The sequence below is a fragment of the Aulostomus chinensis genome, chromosome 19 (assembly GCF_037954235.1).
Source record: "Aulostomus chinensis isolate RoL2024-O1b breed Wild chromosome 19, RoL_Achi_v1.0, whole genome shotgun sequence".
NCBI classification, from domain to species: domain Eukaryota; kingdom Metazoa; phylum Chordata; class Actinopteri; order Syngnathiformes; family Aulostomidae; genus Aulostomus; species Aulostomus chinensis.
Genome location: NC_141338.1, coordinates 7973119 through 7991135, shown reverse-complemented (window position 1 = coordinate 7991135; position 18017 = coordinate 7973119). Strand labels below are relative to the sequence as shown.

The following is an 18017-nucleotide window of genomic DNA, read 5'->3' as shown; positions in this document are numbered from 1 at the left end:
AATCTACTTGTCACAGCAGTGTTTGTGTAAACCTGGTAATGCTCAGCATGAAAGAAAAGTCTGGACCAATTTCTCACAAAACTGAATGAGCAGCAGGTGAATACAGAAATCAAATTTTCAGCCTTCATGCAAAAGATTTATTGAAACGTTTTAAACTAAGCATGTAATTCTGTGCAAAGCATGAGCTCATGATTTCATTAGTGTGTTTGCTCTAAGCCTGGCTGGTTAGCTTCCAAACCAGGGGCTAGGTGAGGGAGGGTTTCTGGATGGAAGTAGCAGGGTCGGGTTGGTTGAGTATGAGATGAACATGTAAACACGATATACTCACTGAGAAAGAGCCTCACAACACAACATTTCCTACTTTTCCAACAGGAGATAATTGATTCAAAAGTCAGGTCAAATTTCATGGTTTTCGTTTCTTTTCTTCTTCTTCTCCCCCCCCCCTTTTTAAACAAATCCACTCATGCAAACAAACACCCTGAGGTGCTCAAAACCACTTGTAGAATAAACCAAAGACGAGAGAGAACAGATATAATAGAGGGGAAACGTACAACTGGGAGCAGCCGCAAGTATTTCAGAATAAATAAGACAAAAGGAGCCTGCGTAACTCTTCTCAAACTGAACAATGTTGTAGTTTCCTTTTCAAACGCTTCTAATATATACAGTTATTCAGGAAATTAAATACTCTCATTGAGCAACATGACACCACCCTAAATCATGCGAGCAATTTAAGTCTAATATATAAAATTTGAGGGCAGACTTCCAAGACTCAAATGAGATTTTGGTTGATTTAGCTCACTAAAGCTACTTTTTATACACATTCTCACTTTTCTATCCTGAAAAAAAAATAAAATAAAAAAGCTAGCTAGCTGACAAAGAAAGTGTATTACGGGGAGTTGAGCAGCAGCAACATCACCGTGTTTTGCCACATTCACTGGCTCGCATGAGGACTCACGCCACACCCCTGCTGCTCGCTCCTCTGGGAAAAACATCAACACCAACAATGCATTTCTCTACTACACATGCAGTGGGACATGCTGTGGGCAGCTGGCCTGGCATCATGAGGCATTAGGAGACCAGGAAGGAAAAAGTTAATCACAGCTAAGCAATGCAGTAATTAACTGAGAGGAGATTAATGGAACATCTCAAATTGGAGTGAGTTATCCTAACAAAAGGCCTAGGAGTGAGAGAAGCAGGAAAAAGCAGGTTTATCTAAAGTTCAGTCTCAAGCTGAAAGTGGACAGGTATCAGATAACTTTGGGCTTTGTGCAAGACCCTCCCCCTTACTGTCCTCAGAACCTCAAGATGCCGACCATCTGCCGGTTTCCAACAAGGTAGCTGTAAAGTCTATACTATGAACAATAAGGTAGGCACAGACCAAGCAGTTGGTTATACAGCTTGGCACGCAGACACCGGACGAGAGAGACTGCAGCAAGGGTTTGACGTGATCGTGTGTTATGTTCGTCCACACCTTAGGCTTCGACTTGGGGCTGCTGCCGTCGGGCCCATCCTCATAGGGCTCGTCGGGCCGACCGCCGGCATTGACCCAGCGGGTCTTGTCGCGCTGGCCGCGCTGGAAGCTGTGTTTCAGCGGGGAGCGAGCGCCTGAGTCACTGTCCTCCCCGTAAGAATAACCACCGTGGGCAGAGGAAGAGATGTCCACGTCACTGTACTTTTTACCTTTGTCTCGCAATGCCGGGCAGCGATAAGGATAACCTGTCCTGTAGCCCTGAAAGACAGGAAGACAGGACAACAGGCTTTAGGAAATGGTGAGAACATTTAAAACACTTGATCTGAGTTCTTCAACTGTGTTTTAAATCAAATTGTCATGTCCTTGTTTGATGAAACCATAGGGTGGAGAAGTGCAAGGTCGTACCTACAGGGCGTCAGAAGTTTAAGAGTTCGTTCAACCAAATTATCAATGACAAAAATGTTGACTTAACCCTACTGAACCATGCATATAGTTTTACCACAAATCTCTGTGGTAAAGTCAGTTGCGAGGAGCAGCTGTACTTTGACACATTTATCTAAATTAAGTCACACTGTTGTAGGTAGAGTTTTGAAAATGCCATTTGGGTAGTAAGCAGCATTCACAACACTCATAATGTATAGAAGAAGAAGGATATTTGAAGAGTGAATAATGTAAATAACTGCTGTTCTTGGCCATATTGAATGGCTCTGCTCTAAATTTACTGGGTTCTTTCTTGATTGTGTAAACACTCCTCCAGGCCATTTTTGTGAAACCTGCTAAAGGAAATTAGTGAATAACAAGCCAACAATATGGAGAGGTAATCAAAAAGGTCTGAAAGAAGAAGACTGTATCTAAATCAAATACATAGTCATGAAATAAAAGACTGATTGTTGTTCAGAAACTTTATCAATCAAGAAAACTCTCTGCTTCTCCACTCTACTGCCCCCCCGCCTCCCTTTTGTTTTATTTACCAAATTGTCAAGCATCCTCATGAGAGCCTCAAACTCTTGTTCCCCGACTTGCCACTTGGGGTTTGCAGGGGACCCGTCGCCGGCGGGCTCAGGAACACGTGGACGCGACTTGTATTTTTCAGGGTCAAGCATCACCAGATTATCTGGTCCTCCAGCGCTGGCCAGTGTTCGCACCTGGAAGAAATGCGAAGGGATGCAGACAAACAAAACACAAATCAATCCAGAATACAGACAGACATGATGACAGGCACACGAACATATAAAGGTATGAACATATAGGACGTGGAGGGACAAGGGACAAAGATGGTCATGGTTTCGTACCACAAAATAATAATCCTCAAGATTATCCAATCACAGAGTTCAATGTGTGTCCTACCTGGATCTCACAGGCAGTGACCAGGTTGTGGATATAATAGAAAGCTTCCTCCACTGTTTCACCTAAAGACACCAGGCCATGGTTCCTCAGGATGAGCACCTGGAGTATCGACAAACACACGGGTTATTATCTTTGAATGAAAATGAGTGACTGGACCAGCAACAAACAAACAAACAAACAAACAAACAAACACACACACACACACACACACACACACACTGCTGTTACCTTGCTGTTAAGCCCCAGGTTCTTCTGTATGAGAGAACTTTCTTCCTTATCCACCAGTATGCCGTGGTAGTCATGGTAGGCCACCTCACCCAGGGACAGCGCCTCAGGCGAGATGGGTAACAGGCCGCATTTCATAGCTGACACCTGCAACCAGAGAAATAAGATGAATTGCTGTCATGATGTCCATGTTGGTATGATTATTGATTATTATGTGTGCACTGTTCTTACCGCAGCACCTGCAGCTGTGTGTATATGGACGATACACTTGACATCAGGCCGTGAAGCATAGATGGCTGAGTGGAGAGTGAAGCCGGCCTGGTTGACGCCGAGGTTGGTGCTGCCCCGGTCCACGATCTCACCTTGAAGATTTACCTTCACCTAGAGGACGGCCATTCAACAGACAGTAAACTTACTAAGAAGAATACAACAAGCAGCCAAAAAAAAAACATGCATAAAAGAAAATGAAGTAATGACAAATACTTTTTGAAAGAAAAGTACAAAGAAAACTACTGTAAAAAATGCGCAGCTGTAACAAAGATCAGCACAGATTCTTACCAGACTGGATGCGGTGACTTCACTGTACAGGAGCCCAAAAGGGACAATAAGGAAGCGCTCCTGGTCTGAGTTCACCCTGACCTAGAGAACCAGAAGACAGTCACATTACAGTGGCTCAGAGGGTAGAGTAGCTGTCTAGTAGTCAAAGGGTCACTGTGTGGATCCCTGTAGAGCTATTAAACGACACGCGTTAACCTGCCTAGCAGCCTCAAACCTGTGTGTGTAATTTTCGGTGTGAATAGCTTAGCATTTTTACATTTTATTGGTGTTCTATTTTCAAAATGAGGGTCGTTTCACCAAATTAAATGAATCGCAATAGCAAATAGAAATGTCTGAATATAAAGACATTTTTGCATTCTTCGTGCTGTACTGCTCCAAATGATAATTGTGTTTTTGGGGGTTTTGAATTTCAACAGCCCGACGTTGTAACTACGATTTGATTAAATGCCCAGCCCTGATGGAAACTGGTTCAAGGTGAGCAGAACGATACAATCATTTAAGTATGTCGACAAGCACAAAGACATTTTCTTAGAGCAAAGAGCGTATCACACATACGTCAGGTGAAACTGACTTTTACAGATGAAAGTAATAAAACACTCCGCAACTTTGTTATCTGACTTTATCCTGTTCAGTCATAGAGAAAGAAGTTCTACTTACGGTGAGGTGGTTGTAGATGAGCTGGGACCAGCTGAACAGGTCGGTGAGCCGATAGAAAGCTGCCAGCTTGCAGCGAAGCAGCTTCTCGCCCTTGTCGTAGGAGATAGAATCAGAGCCTCGCAAATCATTCACTGGAGTCACCATACCCAAACCTGGCAGGAAGAGATTGTATCACACAGTGTTGGCTTGTAGAAAGAGGAGGAAAAACAATGAAAAAGAATAATGCTGAGGAGAAAGGAACACAAGAAAAGGAAAAGTCATTGGCACATCTCCTGACTTGACATCCACCTCGATTCTTTGTCCAGAAATTAATTCGAACACGCAGTGTGCTGGTCATAGTGAGCACAGTCATAGCAGAGCCGAGGTCAAAAAGTCACCCGGCCTCATTCGCCTCTGTACTTACTCATGTTGAGTGCTGCCATGCCTCCTTGTGGTGCAGCAGGATACATGGAGGGCATGCTGGTTGTCATGAAGTCAGCAATCTGCTGCAGAGCCAACAGACTCGTGGGTGTCTTCCCCTTCTTCAGCTGATCCTGGATCATCGTCTCCAGCTCATCGCAGAATGCCTACCAATGATTACACCACATCAGATTTTAGTATAAATCTGCCATTTTGTAACAAAGTCACATCTTCGTGACGTTACCTGAAAACAGTGGTTAATAATAAAATGAAAGTAAGCCTCCAGGAACTTGTTGAGACTCTAATCCGTCACATCTGCCGCCGTTTATTGTTGTCAGTATGTTATGTTGCCATGGAGTGATGCAGTAGTACGTGCAAATTGACTTGTAAAATTGCTCTGTTTAATAAGAGTACCATTATGTAACCCTGACAGAGGGAAAGACTTCACCTCCATTCAAGCCTCAAGTGCAATCAGCAGAAATGTAAAGTAGGAGTTTTATTCAGTAAAACGACTAAGCATTAATGGAAATTAGCAGGCTGTCATACACACCAATCAGCCAATTAGCACATCTCGTTAAGGGAGTGACAAAGGCGGTAAAATGGAAAGAGTAACAGCTTGACGTCCCTCATCACTGCCCTGAGCTCAACAATGTAAAAAGGCCCGAATACATGGGTGTTTTTTCATAAATACAATAGAGCTATAAACAGTGTGGGTCTTTGTGCTGAGCGCTCAGCTGGTCACAGTTCCACTGTTGTTGAGGAATAAACTGGATCCATCATGTGATGCTGGGAAGGCTGCTGCCTTTACACTGAGGAGGCATATTCTCCCATCAAACTGCCTGCCGTGACAGTGTATTTATAATTGCAATCACACGATTATGAGGGTTGAAAGGCGCCATCATGCAACTAAATCTGGACTATATGAATGCGGTGAATTAGAGACTCTTCCACTAACCGGGCTCTGTAGTATCATGGAGACCCTCTTCCTCTGCTCCATCATGTTAAAGTCCTGCCTCAGGTCAGGCGCCATGTTCCTCTCCCTCTGGTACTCTGGACTGCTCTCATCCACCCTGTCAAAGTATCGCTCCTTGTGAGGGGCGGTGGTGGGAGGGTGGGCCGTCACCACTCCGGCACCTGAGTCGCCGTTCATCCTGGGCTGGCCTCCTGTAGCAGGAACAGCAAACATCATATACACCATCATACAGCTGCTTATCGCCTACATTTTTCAAAACTAGTAACGTGACTGATACGGTTTTCAGATATTGACAGAAATTCAAATTTGAACAAAATTAATTTGACATTAGATATTAAACTGCAATAGCTACAGCTCTTTAAAAAGTTTCATTCCTTGAGAAGGAAAAACATTTACATACATAAGCTTAAATATTTCTTTACCCAAAAAGTATATTTTGCAGGGACTGATAGAGTCACCGAAGTATTGCTGAACTTAATTTTTCAATGTTAACTCTTCAGTTAATCAGCACATTGACATATCTCCTCTCAAAGCAATTTTACAACATAAAAAAAATTGCATCTTGCAATTGAAGGATTCAACAGGAAGATTCTCAGGGTGATGGAAGAAAGCTGCATCGTCATTTGCCCTGAAAGCCAATCAAATAGACCATATGTCTCCCTACTTCCTGTCACGTTCATGTGACTGCTCTTCCCTGCTCGGCGAGGTTTGCATTGATTTTCACAATGTTTCCATGGAACAGTCGAATGTAAAGTCTATGCAAAGGAAAGTAAAACAAAAACAGAGTCACCGGTAGGGCTGAGCAATTTTCTCAATTCTGCGATACATATCAATATTTTGTTTCCCCTGAGAGTATCAATTTGTCAGCTGTGAGTATCGATACATGAAGCCCTATTCAAATCCCCCGTGTCCCACACTTTGCAGGAAGAGCAATTCGGTCTGCCAGCCGCTAGTGTTGCTGTAGAGCATTTCTAGTTACCCAGACACCGACGCCTTTCTCATCCCGTTAGAGCTGAGAGATTCAGGAGAATGGCGGCAAGTATAAATCCAGCGCCTGCATGCTTAAACGCAGATATGGGGGAGCATTTTGGGTTCAAAATCAAAAAGGAAAGTGATGATTGAGACAAAAGTATGGCAGTTTGCAAACTGTGTCACACAAACGTTAAGTACGCTGGAAATACCACCAACCTGTGAGCCCACCCAAAACATCATCACCCGGACAAGGTAGTGCTCACTGAGACCGAGCCAAAGAAGTTGCAGCGCGACCTTATTTAATGGTGGAAAACACCGGCTTTGGAGGCATGGTGAACGTGATGGAGCCCCGCTATGCTATAGTCACCTGTGAATTGAATTATTGGCTGCCATGGTTTATTTTTAGTTAACCTGGTGGCTAGACTGGCTAGAGGCTACCTCATATGTTCAGTATCAAGCTAAAAAAGCTGCCAAAGAAGGCCACTGGCTGCACTTTAACTCACCATTGTTCACTTCACATTTCAAAAGCTTGAAAGCTACAATTTGCACTCAGTTTCAATAAATCAAACTAATTTTCTCACCACATCTTTGATTCTTTTTGCAAGCTGCCAGTCTGAGCCATATATTCTGTTCCAAGTCAATGGAACACTCACAAGATGTCTCCAAATTCACATTGTAACTTCAAAATATTTCAGAAAAGGATGTAAGTGTATCAAATTGTATCGTGAGCTGAATATCGTGTATCATATCGTGAGATCCGTGCATCGCTACAGCCCGAGTCACCAGTCTCTTTACTAAGGGGAACGAACATCACCATTTTTGCTCTACTGAGTGGATTTTAGATCACCATGTAATGATTTACCACCCAAAAGGAAAGAGTAATCAACAACAGCAGGGAGGGATTAAGAGAAAGTGAAAGGAGACAGATTTTCACTACAATCACGTCCATCCAGCTGTGGATGTGGGGATAAATAGCCTCCAGCTGTCTGTCACAACTCAAGCTCTGACACTAATGGTCAGAAACAGACTTATGAACGTAGGGAAATCTGTATGTGCACGCCTGGATGGGTAATGGGGTTGCTCTGGCAGAGAGCAATCAATACAAACTACCATGACAACTGCAGACCAAACCCAAAGCATCCAGTATCACACTGAGCACAGACAGGCCTGCTCTCTGTCTCTACTGGCTTTTATGAGTCTTCAGAGATTCTTACACAGCAACAAAGCTAACACTTTCACTAATCTCTGGTCACCTTCTTCATTGAGGTTTGGGCATTTTCCTGCTGTTCAGCTAATTCTGGGCTGACATTAATTTATTCTGAGTTCACCTCATAAACACACTGAGTGAGGGGAAGTAAACAGCACAATGACTTCGTCTTTATAGCATTTTTTTTTTTTTTACAACCCAAATCATCACCAGACCTAGGTAATAGATAGAACTAGCCTTGTGCTCATTAACCAGCTGACCCAAAGTTAACCAGTTAACGCCTGCGCTTAACAGTTCTTGGCCATCTCTACATGGAACTGAAGACAAGCTTCAGTAAATATGAGAGAAAATACAAAGTACTGCCAACAAATAAAAAGTTTGCCATTTACCATGGTAACATTTGCCTTGGAACAATATCATACATTGAAATTAGGGTCCAACTAATATGGGACTTTTGAACTCAATAAGCCTTTCACACCAGAAAAAATGACCAATTTACCAAAATGTTCCACTGTGGGAATGAATTTTTATGCTGGACTGAACATGGACCTTTTTTTATATTCTATGCATAACTGTGTAAAGGTACTCAGAAGGCTGATTTCTTAAACAAATAACTTACTTTAATCAAAAATAAAACATTTTAATACTGCTATTAACATTTATACTTGTAATTTACAAAGATGAAAGGTGAGCTAGGGAGAGTATAATGAGAGTATGAATTCTTACGCCTTCCACGTGTAAAGAATCTCCAAAGCGTGTCCAGAGAGGAGGCCATCAGAGTTGAGCCGCTAACCTTCGTAACAATATTCCGCCCCGAGTTCCTAAAAGGTAAATTCTGTCGCATTTCTTCTCTCAGCCATTTTCCTTTAATCACTGATATTCTCTTAAAAAGAAAGAATAAATACAAGAGGAACGCAGACAGCGTACTGTCTGCACTCATTCAGGATTGTCAGCGCAGTAATTCTGGCTCACTCTCGTACCATTCAGTAATTGACTGAAGACATCAGTGATCAGTTCTGCTGCCAACGCACTCATTAGGGAGCCAGAGGGTCCCCCGTTTGCGGCCTGTGCTTGGATTGTTTGTTCACCAGCAATAAAAGATGCACATCAAATGTCCTTGAAAGGCAAACTGAACTGAGACATGCAGGGTTAATGTATCAACCAAGTCAGGGAAAGCTACATAACAGCACGTGTCTTGTCAGCCTGGTTTACAGGACGATGAACTTAATGCTTCTCGACGGACAGTCAGAGCTCATTCGCTTTGATCTGATCCGTTACTGCGTTTGCTGCCCGTTGGCAACGTCGGTGTTAAACCCTGGCGGAAACAAGACAAACCAACATGTCTGCTGACAACAGGACAACCGAAAAACAAAATCCCAAAGCATCCAAGCATCTATGTTTCCACTGACCTTTTATGCTTGGAGAATATACTTCAGAAATCCATCTGGGACGGGACAACACAAGAGAGTTGTCAGCATATTTCCCCTCTCTGTATCCAATTTCTGTTACAAATTGGAACCAACAATACCACAGGGCCTTTGTCAGTTGACATTTCACAGAAAAGAATCCAAATTTTTCTTCTCACGTTGGAAATAAAACGCTCAGTAAAACTTCTATTGCATCATTCAGTCCAGACGAATCTCAGTGTTTGCTAACAGATGATGACACGCTGTTATGACCATCTAGAACAAGGAAATGTTTGAGTGGGATCCACTGGCAATGCCAAGAGGTAGTCTTACAATTTTAAAGCTATTTAATTTGTAAAAATTCAGTGGTTAAGGGGAAGACATGTGTGACGCTATGGTCTTATTTCACATCTTCTTCCCAGTCAAGCAAATTTGCTAAGAATCTCTTCAAGTGCATAACCAGATCTCGGTTTCATCTGGCTATTCTTTGGTGAATCGTCCTCTCTGGGTGTAGTAAAGGCAAAATAAACAGCACTTTAACCTGCACTTGACAGTTGAGCATGTGTGTGTGCATGATTGAGCTGCAACCAAACCATGGTTGTCATTATTAATTAATCTGTTGATGATGTTTACAATTCAAGTACATTTATGGTTTAGTCCATAAAACTGACTACAAAGCTAACTTTTTGAAAAATGCCCATCACAATTCCCAAGAGCAGCGAGAGTCCAAAATCCACACTTGCTATTTTTGGTTGAAAGGTACAAAAAAGAAGCAGCAAATCCTCACATGTCATCCTGAAAGGATCAATGGATTATCAGAATATTTGGCGGCTGACGACTGATTTTGTTGACGCAGCTCTATCTGTAGAAGCAGCCTTTCTTCACAGCCCCTGAATAAAAGCAAGATTTTCGAAAATCGTCTGTATTGTGGTTGTTTGATTTTCAAAAAAAAGGGGGGATAAAAATGGAGGATACTTGGTCGGTTTTTATGCACAAGGCAGCTGGATGATATTTAGTTTTTTTTTCCTACGGGCTTCTTGGTTTATATTGCTGAATATATATCTTTTCTGGAGATGCTTATTATGGCTGCTAACACTGCTAAAACAAAAACAGGAATATGGCTACACTGACCCACTTAAATTCTGAGGTTATTTAATCTCTAAAATGCACATTCAAGGTTAAATTATGCTCATCCCATTTGCTCACGCCGACCCATTTCTGTGCACTTAAGCACTGAGAGAATTAGCAGAACTACTGTAGAACAAGATCCCTGAGACTGCCATCGGTCCAGCGAGTGCAACGCTGCTGTGCACACAAAAACCTGCTAACGCCCACAGTCATATTCATAGACTCAGTGAGATAGAATAAGAGAGACACATTTAGGAATTCTAAAAGAAAATGGAGAATTTTTTTTAAAAAAAAGGAACAGCAGGAGGAAACAGGCAAGAAACGATGCGAGAACACAGATATCCGGGAGCGATAAAAAGAAATACGTATAATGAAATGACCACTTCCACTTTTAATTCATTTCAATCTGTTCTTTGCCATGCCACAAATCTAACCTCAGGCTCTCCAGCTATGAGGTACTAGCCATTATGCCACCGTGCACATATGGCTCATGTTTTTCTACTCATCTATTACATAAGCTAAACAAATGATCCTTTTCGCAACTGATTTATTTTTTTGTGGAGGCTGTGGCAATAACAATGCGTGTAAGTGTAGGAAGATCCCCCATCCCGTGCAGAATGTTGTCATCTCACAACCACAGGCGGCCCCGCCTCAGCAGACCCCCTACTACTCATCTCCCCTCAGAAATGTAGGTGCAGGGGCTCGGCAAGCCTCCAGTCTTGTGGAGAGTGCGATCACTATGGAAACCAAACACATTACCATGGAAACGCGGGACAGTCTTTTGAGATTACTGTTATGTAAGAACAGCTGTGGGCCAACATCACGCAGCAAACCAGTCGGTGTCACAAGGTGTAATTTGTGTTAAGTATTACACACTTTACATTAGCTCCAAAACTCAGTTTACTTTGTGGCTGCGGGTCAGACCTGCGCGCCCGATAAAATGACACCTCAGTGTAGAATGGCATTTGTTGACATGAGCTCATATCCAGCGAAACTCATAAGTTTTTCAAGGAAATGTGAATAAAACTACATTTGGAACACAACTTTGAGCGTAAAACGAAACTTTCTCTCATAATGGAACAAATCAGACCAGGAACAGAGTTCCACCTGAACCTTGTTTGGAAGACACAGAACGAGACTGTGCATTTGAAGAGATCTAATGAAAGCAAAAGTGGTTACATCTTGTGATGGCATGTCTCCTCTCCCTAACGGCAGAATCGACTTCTTAACTACACTCTGTTAAAGAGCCTGTAGTGGAAAGCACCCCATGCTCTGTAAGAGGAATCATGAGAGTGCCTAAAGCTGCAGCTCAGGCACCATCCTGGCAACCTAAATCTAATAATAATACAAAAAAAAAAAAAAAAAACAACCTCCAAAAAGAGTACGCTTCTCAGGCCAACAGCTTTTAAAACTATGAATTGAGAAATGTCCATCTGTACACTCAAGATAGAGAAATGAAAATGACCCTGCTGAACCACACGGATGATTAAATGTCCAACAGAAACAGAGCGATGTTTTGAACTTGCTATGACACCACCCTAATCCGAGGTTTTCCACCTCCAGAGGCTTCAATGAGGCAATGATGGGTGGGAAAAAAGAGAGCGTGAGGCTCTGTGTCCCTTCCTTCAGTGTAACGCTCTTTGTAAACTGTAAACCACACTGCAGACATTATTTAGGTTTGTCATAATTCTCTTCAGGGAGACGGAAGCTTGCACCAAAACACATCTTTTCAGCATGACTAAGCTCTCAACAGAAATGTTTCTGTGAAAGATCCATTTAGTTTGTTCCAAAAATATGACAATCAAGCAATCGCCGCTGAAAGGATGGTTTTATGCGCATGTAAAAAAAACTCACTGGTTCTCACTCGCTCAGTTTGAGAATGTGTGTGCGCGCGCGCGCGCGCGTGCGTGCGTGCGTGCGTGTGTGAAGTTAGTGTAGACATTCAAGAGAAGTGCTCAGACAAGGCTCTTTAGATCTCCTAGCTGGATGCCTGGCATTTCTGGGGACGAAGAATCCACCAGCAACACATGTTACAGACTATGAATATTCTAACTGGTAGGAATGTGCTGACCTCTCGTACACCTGCTAGTTTCTGCCCCACAAAGGGAAGTCATGTTAAAAATGCAACTTGAGGTAACAGAAGGTAAACTAAAATATCACCATCAGTCAGCAATAAGTGAGCTTGATACTTTTAATAACCCAGTTTCTTAATCATCCCCGAACTTCAGAAGAGAAAGGCAAGAAAATGAAACCTCCAAGAAAAGATCAACTGCAGTCCCAAAATAAATGTTTGTACTGCCGAACTTCTTCAAATAAAAAGTTCATACGACTACATTCACTTTTCTCTGCTTTCATTCAGATGGAGACCTTCATCGGGACATACAGAACATAAAAAGGTGATGTGTGTTTCTTGTGTTTCTCACCAAACAAATATAACTGGTTGATTGGAGGTGTGAACTATCTCCATGTTTGTACTAAACATATTCTGCCCATAGACGTCATTCTAGTAACCCTGGTCATCTCTCATGACCAAAAATTACTCTACCAAGACATAAACAAAGGATCACTTAGTTGTAATCCACTGGGGCTCCTTTTCAACATTTGCCTAACAAATTATTTCTTAATACCGCAAACTATCTATCCATTTATTTCTAAAAAAGAAAAAAAAGTAGTCTGCAATTAACTTTAATTTTCAATATTTCAGACAACTTTAGGCAGGTCTGATGTTAACTGAAATAAAAAAGGGGAAAGGAAGAAAAGAGCATCTGGCATAAAAACAGATGGAAACATTTTACCTGACCCATTTAGTAATAATGATGTCATAAAAGGTTTAGCCGCCAGCTACTGAACACAACCACCATTTCGTTTTTTTCGACTGATGGTGATCTTTTTGGAGATATTTTTACATTAATGGATCATAAAATGAAATCAATACGTCCGTGTCAGCATGTGTTTCCTCCCAGACGTCTAGTGAGTCGGCCTTCTGCTGCACGAGTCCTTGCACTGTCCTGGACAGCACATTATCATCCACAACATTACATTTAGACTCAATCCATTTTCCACTACGTCATTAAAAATGCACGCTCAGTCAACTAATGCTAACCCTCTGAGAGGATTGGGAGGCCCAGTGGCAAACACCACTGAAGAACTGGGATCAAAACTGGATAAACGAGAGGAAGAAAAAAAAAAAACTCGATTGCAAATCCAGTACAGTACAGCAAGAAAGCCTCACCATCAGCATGGGAAAGCTCTTATCTGTCTCCGGCTGCTGAGGCCAGACCAGACGTCGTGTTGTGTTAGCTTGTGAGTACAGTGGCTTGGGGTTTATCTTGTCGTCTCATGCCGTTTGGGACAGAGAAGTGGGAGATCGTTGTGAAACACACACCTCCCTGTTCAGTTTCCACTCTCATGCTTCCTGTATGATCCAAACATGGTGTATAACTGACAGGATCTTTTGTGACCTCTGCAGCGTGCATGAAAGCCCCAGAATATTTTGACATCTCACTTACGAAGGGTGCTGAAACCCGGCTAAGTGATCACATATGTGGCGGAAGGAAGGGCAAAGCGAAATAAAGAGAATGGACTTGAAATGAGGAACACATTTTCAGCTGCACTGCAGTCGAGGGTGTGGGCGTGGGCAGTGGGAGTAAAACAAACACACAGCTCCGTATCCAGAGTGAGTGTCTGTGTATGTGTGTGTGTGTGTGTGTGTGTGTGTGTGTGTCCGTCCAGGGTGGCAACACGGAGCCGGACTGACAGAACTAAGCTCCATCCTGTGGGAGTTTCACTCATCCTAACAGAATGTCTAAATCCAGGGAGTTACCATCCTTAGCACGCGCTCGCAGAAAATTTACTGTGGCAGTTTGGCTTTGCTAATCTACAGTACCAAGAGGAGGAGGGACGTCACTTTAGAGAGAGGGCAGACTAAGCAACAGATTTGCGGTTATGTTTTCCATTTTGGGTTGAAACCAAAAAGGCAGCTGTTACACATCATGGCACATTAAACAATAAAACTCCTAAGATTACAATCTCACTGAGTATTATCACCTCCCAACCTTCTTTATGACACTCTTAACCCGGCCTGTGTCATTAAATGTTATCATTATTCATTGACAACGGAGGCTTCGTCAATGGCAGAGAACTGATCAACTAAGAGTTTAACAGTTTATTATCATAAACTAAAAAAATTATGAACTTAAAAATATTATATTTATTATTATTTAGCAATGCACAGTAACACCACCATATCTGGAGTTAATGTGATTTTCTTTTCTCTTCTCTCTGTTCATCAACTGCTTAAATGTTTTGACATTACATTTTTTTAAATTCATAATGTTTGTGTTTTTCCAGTGTGTACAAGAAATGAATACCATGTAGATATTTTACAAAGATAAAATCATTCTCTGCAAATATTGGCTGAAAGCACAGAACAACAAAAAAGCTACATTTGGTTGCCAAGCCTTCCGCCTCAGATCCCTTCACTTTCCTTTAAGCCTACACAATAAAAGAAAACAGTAACACAACCATCACTAGTTCCTACAATTGAAGACACCACATTATTCCATGCGTTAGAAAACCTAAACGCTTCACAATTTTACAAATTCTCAAACTCAGGAAGACTGAACTAGCTATGATTTGGAATGCTAATAACTTAAATCCATCATTAATATTATATTTTGTACTTTTGCAGAGTACAATAACGTGCACTGTATTTAGAATATTGTCTTCTATTTATGACTGGTGTGACTGATAGTACAATTTCTCATTGAAATCATTAGACTGTGGAAATTCAAGTGATGCATTTGACATCCTTACACGGGATGTGCAAAGTCATAAGTTGTTGTTATGCAGGACATGATGCCATACGACAAACAGGAAACCGCTGCATCCCCGTGTACCAGCCCACAAACAATGCCGCTCCATAACACACCCAGACCAGGTGCAGAGGGTATTACAGCTTTTAACAGGGTAGCGGGCGCATGTGAAACACAACACAACGAACACGGCCTGCTCTGGCTGATGGTACCTGCGAGGGAAACCCTGATCACAGCGTGTGTGAGCGTGGGTCGTCGTTCCTCACAGGATGCTTTCTGAGCAGTGGTGACTTGGTTAAAAGGTGCAAAAACAGTAAAAATATTAGTCTGTAATTTGAAAAAGTCTCCAGCCGCCCCTCTGCAGACTCCACCGATCAACACACATTGGCAAAACAGAGTGAGCTCGCTCCGCCTGCAAGGCGCAGAATAGCACACAAAACAGACAAACAAACGGGCCACGTTGCATCGAAGAAACGTAACAATTGGTTTTGGAGCTTACCCTCTTTAACAGCGTGACGAAATATAAACGGTGAGTCAGTGAAAGCGAGGCGGTGAATTCTACTATTTTTTTATCTCCGAACCTGGAGATTTCAGAGAGAGTTTATCTCTGCGCTTGTCGTTTCTGCGTCGCTCCGCCCATCCACCATCATCCCACTTGGGTGCGGCAACCGGCGTCTGCGGCCGCTCATTGGCCACTTAGAGACACGTGATAGCAAAATGATTGGTTTGAGCATGCGCGTTTGTCCCGCCTCTAAAGGGGCTTTATGTTTATGCTAAAGCTACATCTATGATGCTAAATTGAGGGAAACCTGTGCGGGATTATCACTGCTGAGATGTAATTTCCTGAATTTACACACATCGGTTTGCGGCGGAAATTGAGCCAAACATTGAAATTTCCCTTTAGGTATAGAAGTAAACACCTCAAACGACTGTATTTCGAGGTTGCGACGTCATCAACCCCCGCCGAGGGACTTCTTTCGGGGGTCCTGCAAAGTATCTACCAAGGAGTCTTCCACTCCAAATCAATATATTTGACAATAAATCGTACAAGTTGTCAGGTTGGTCAGATACCAAACCAACTTTCATGTCTGGAATTTAAAATACATCGGAACTCATAGAAGAAACAAAAGGCTGTAAAGACCTGTGAGTTATTGCAAACAATCGCACATAAAATATATTGTTTTGTTGTGGTATTTGTCCTTAAGGTTTTTTTTTCCCTTTTCTAAGTCTGTTCATCTGTTTATTGCTGTACAAGATTTATACATTTAAAACAGGAAGTTTTTTGTTTAAAAAAAAATGGATGAACCTGTGGAACCTCAATGGTTTCTTTATCAGCTGCAACATTCTGCACACTTATTGTTATAAATCAGTTCCTAAATATGTTATACAAGGAGAAACTGTGTAAAAGTTTTTATTTTGTTCAGATTTCTTGACAAATCATAATTCTTTATCTCAGATTTAATTCGAATTTTAATATACATTGATAACTGTGGGTAAAAAGGAACCCTAAAATCTTTATATTTGTATTGAATTTATTGAAACAATGTAGACATGATGATAATAAGTCATCAGGGTAGAGAAAATGTCGAATCAGAAAATGTCAAATTAATTCATTTATGCATCACATTAAAAAAAAAATCAGTTTTGCAGAATTCGAATAAAGCAGAGTTTTACATATTGATCCAAAGCAATTCAGGTAAATGCTACTTTTAACTATGGCGATGACTCTTGTAACTTTCACATGCGCATGCCACTAACAATGAACTGTAGAGCCTCAGCCAACTAACCACCAGGGGGCGCAAGCGATTATTTTATTCGACAGTAGAGGCGTATTTCCGGTTTTTCTGGCACAAACTTAGATTTACTTCATCTACACAGTCTCTAATGAAACAGGATCACATTAAGTTAAGAACGGAATCTAAACGGATAACTTTAGCCCACATATGAAAAATAAATGGGCCAATAAAATAATTTGTGATAGTTTATTCACAGAGCAGCAATATGACGTGTTGAGTATTGGCCACTAGATGGTGCTGCTTTGCCACACTGGAAGTAGTTAACGTGCAACGTTATGGCTCATGCTGGTCAGTAAAAAAAATATGTATACAGAGATATTTGTGAGAGAGTGGCCTACCACAGGTAATAAACAACATTTGTTTTGCCCTATCCAGGAAGTATTGTTATGATATTGAAGCAACTCTAAAACAAGGCAAGGTGAAAAAATTGATTATTAAAAAATTAAAGCTTAGTGAGGACACAGGAGTCAGTCCTTTATTTAAAGTGTAGGAAAAAGCAGTAATCTGTTTGTAGCTGTAAGGCCTTGATTACTGTACAAAGAAACATACACACACACACACACACACACACACAAAGATATTCTTTTGAATATTATTAAGTGTATCTGACTTTGAAAACACCTAGAATCATCACATGAAAATCCTTAAAGTGCTACCTTCTTTTATTCCTTGTTAAAAATCCCAGATTACATGAGCATTTCAATATTTTTAAATTTAAGTGTTTAAAATGCTGGACACAAGACACCTTGCCTCTTCCCCAGAAATTCCATTATAACCGTGCACTGGAGGCTTCAGAGTTCTACACTTGGTATGACCCAGGATCCGCTCCCAAAACATTTGAAAGGCCTACCTCTTAAAACCAGATTTTCACTGAGACCAGAGACAGTTTCATCACCAACCTTCTAGTGTCAATAAGCACAATAAGTGTGCAAGCATTGAAAAAAAAAAAAAAAAAAGCACAAGACGTCTCCATTTCAATCTCACACCCTTAATATGAATCCACAATTGACCCTGGTCTGTGACTCTCGGGTTAATCCCGTCTCCTCTTGACCGATCCCAGACTG

The 18017-nt window shown here is 41.6% G+C and overlaps 1 protein-coding gene across 5 annotated transcripts in view; it reads right to left on the bottom strand.

The window, feature by feature from the left end:
• Positions 1-15812, bottom strand: part of add1 (adducin 1 (alpha)) — a 30049-nt gene extending 14237 nt beyond the window's left edge. The window contains exons 1-10 of one of the 5 annotated variants that reach the window (XM_086186484.1): positions 15657-15812; positions 5613-5821; positions 4662-4824; positions 4259-4410; positions 3602-3682; positions 3275-3424; positions 3047-3190; positions 2819-2917; positions 2443-2616; positions 1379-1729 (exon numbers count right to left, since the gene is read on the bottom strand). In XM_086186484.1, the coding sequence (XP_086042610.1) occupies positions 1379-1729; positions 2443-2616; positions 2819-2917; positions 3047-3190; positions 3275-3424; positions 3602-3682; positions 4259-4410; positions 4662-4824; positions 5613-5807 (1509 nt within the window). In that variant the 5' untranslated portion in view covers positions 5808-5821; positions 15657-15812. Of the gene's footprint in view, positions 1-1378; positions 1730-2442; positions 2617-2818; positions 2918-3046; positions 3191-3274; positions 3425-3601; positions 3683-4258; positions 4411-4661; positions 4825-5612; positions 5822-8535; positions 8774-15656 lie in introns of those variants that run through there. The other 4 variants (XM_086186481.1, XM_086186482.1, XM_086186483.1 and 1 more) reach the window with 4 other exon arrangements.
• Between the last annotated feature and the right edge of the window lie 2205 nt (positions 15813-18017).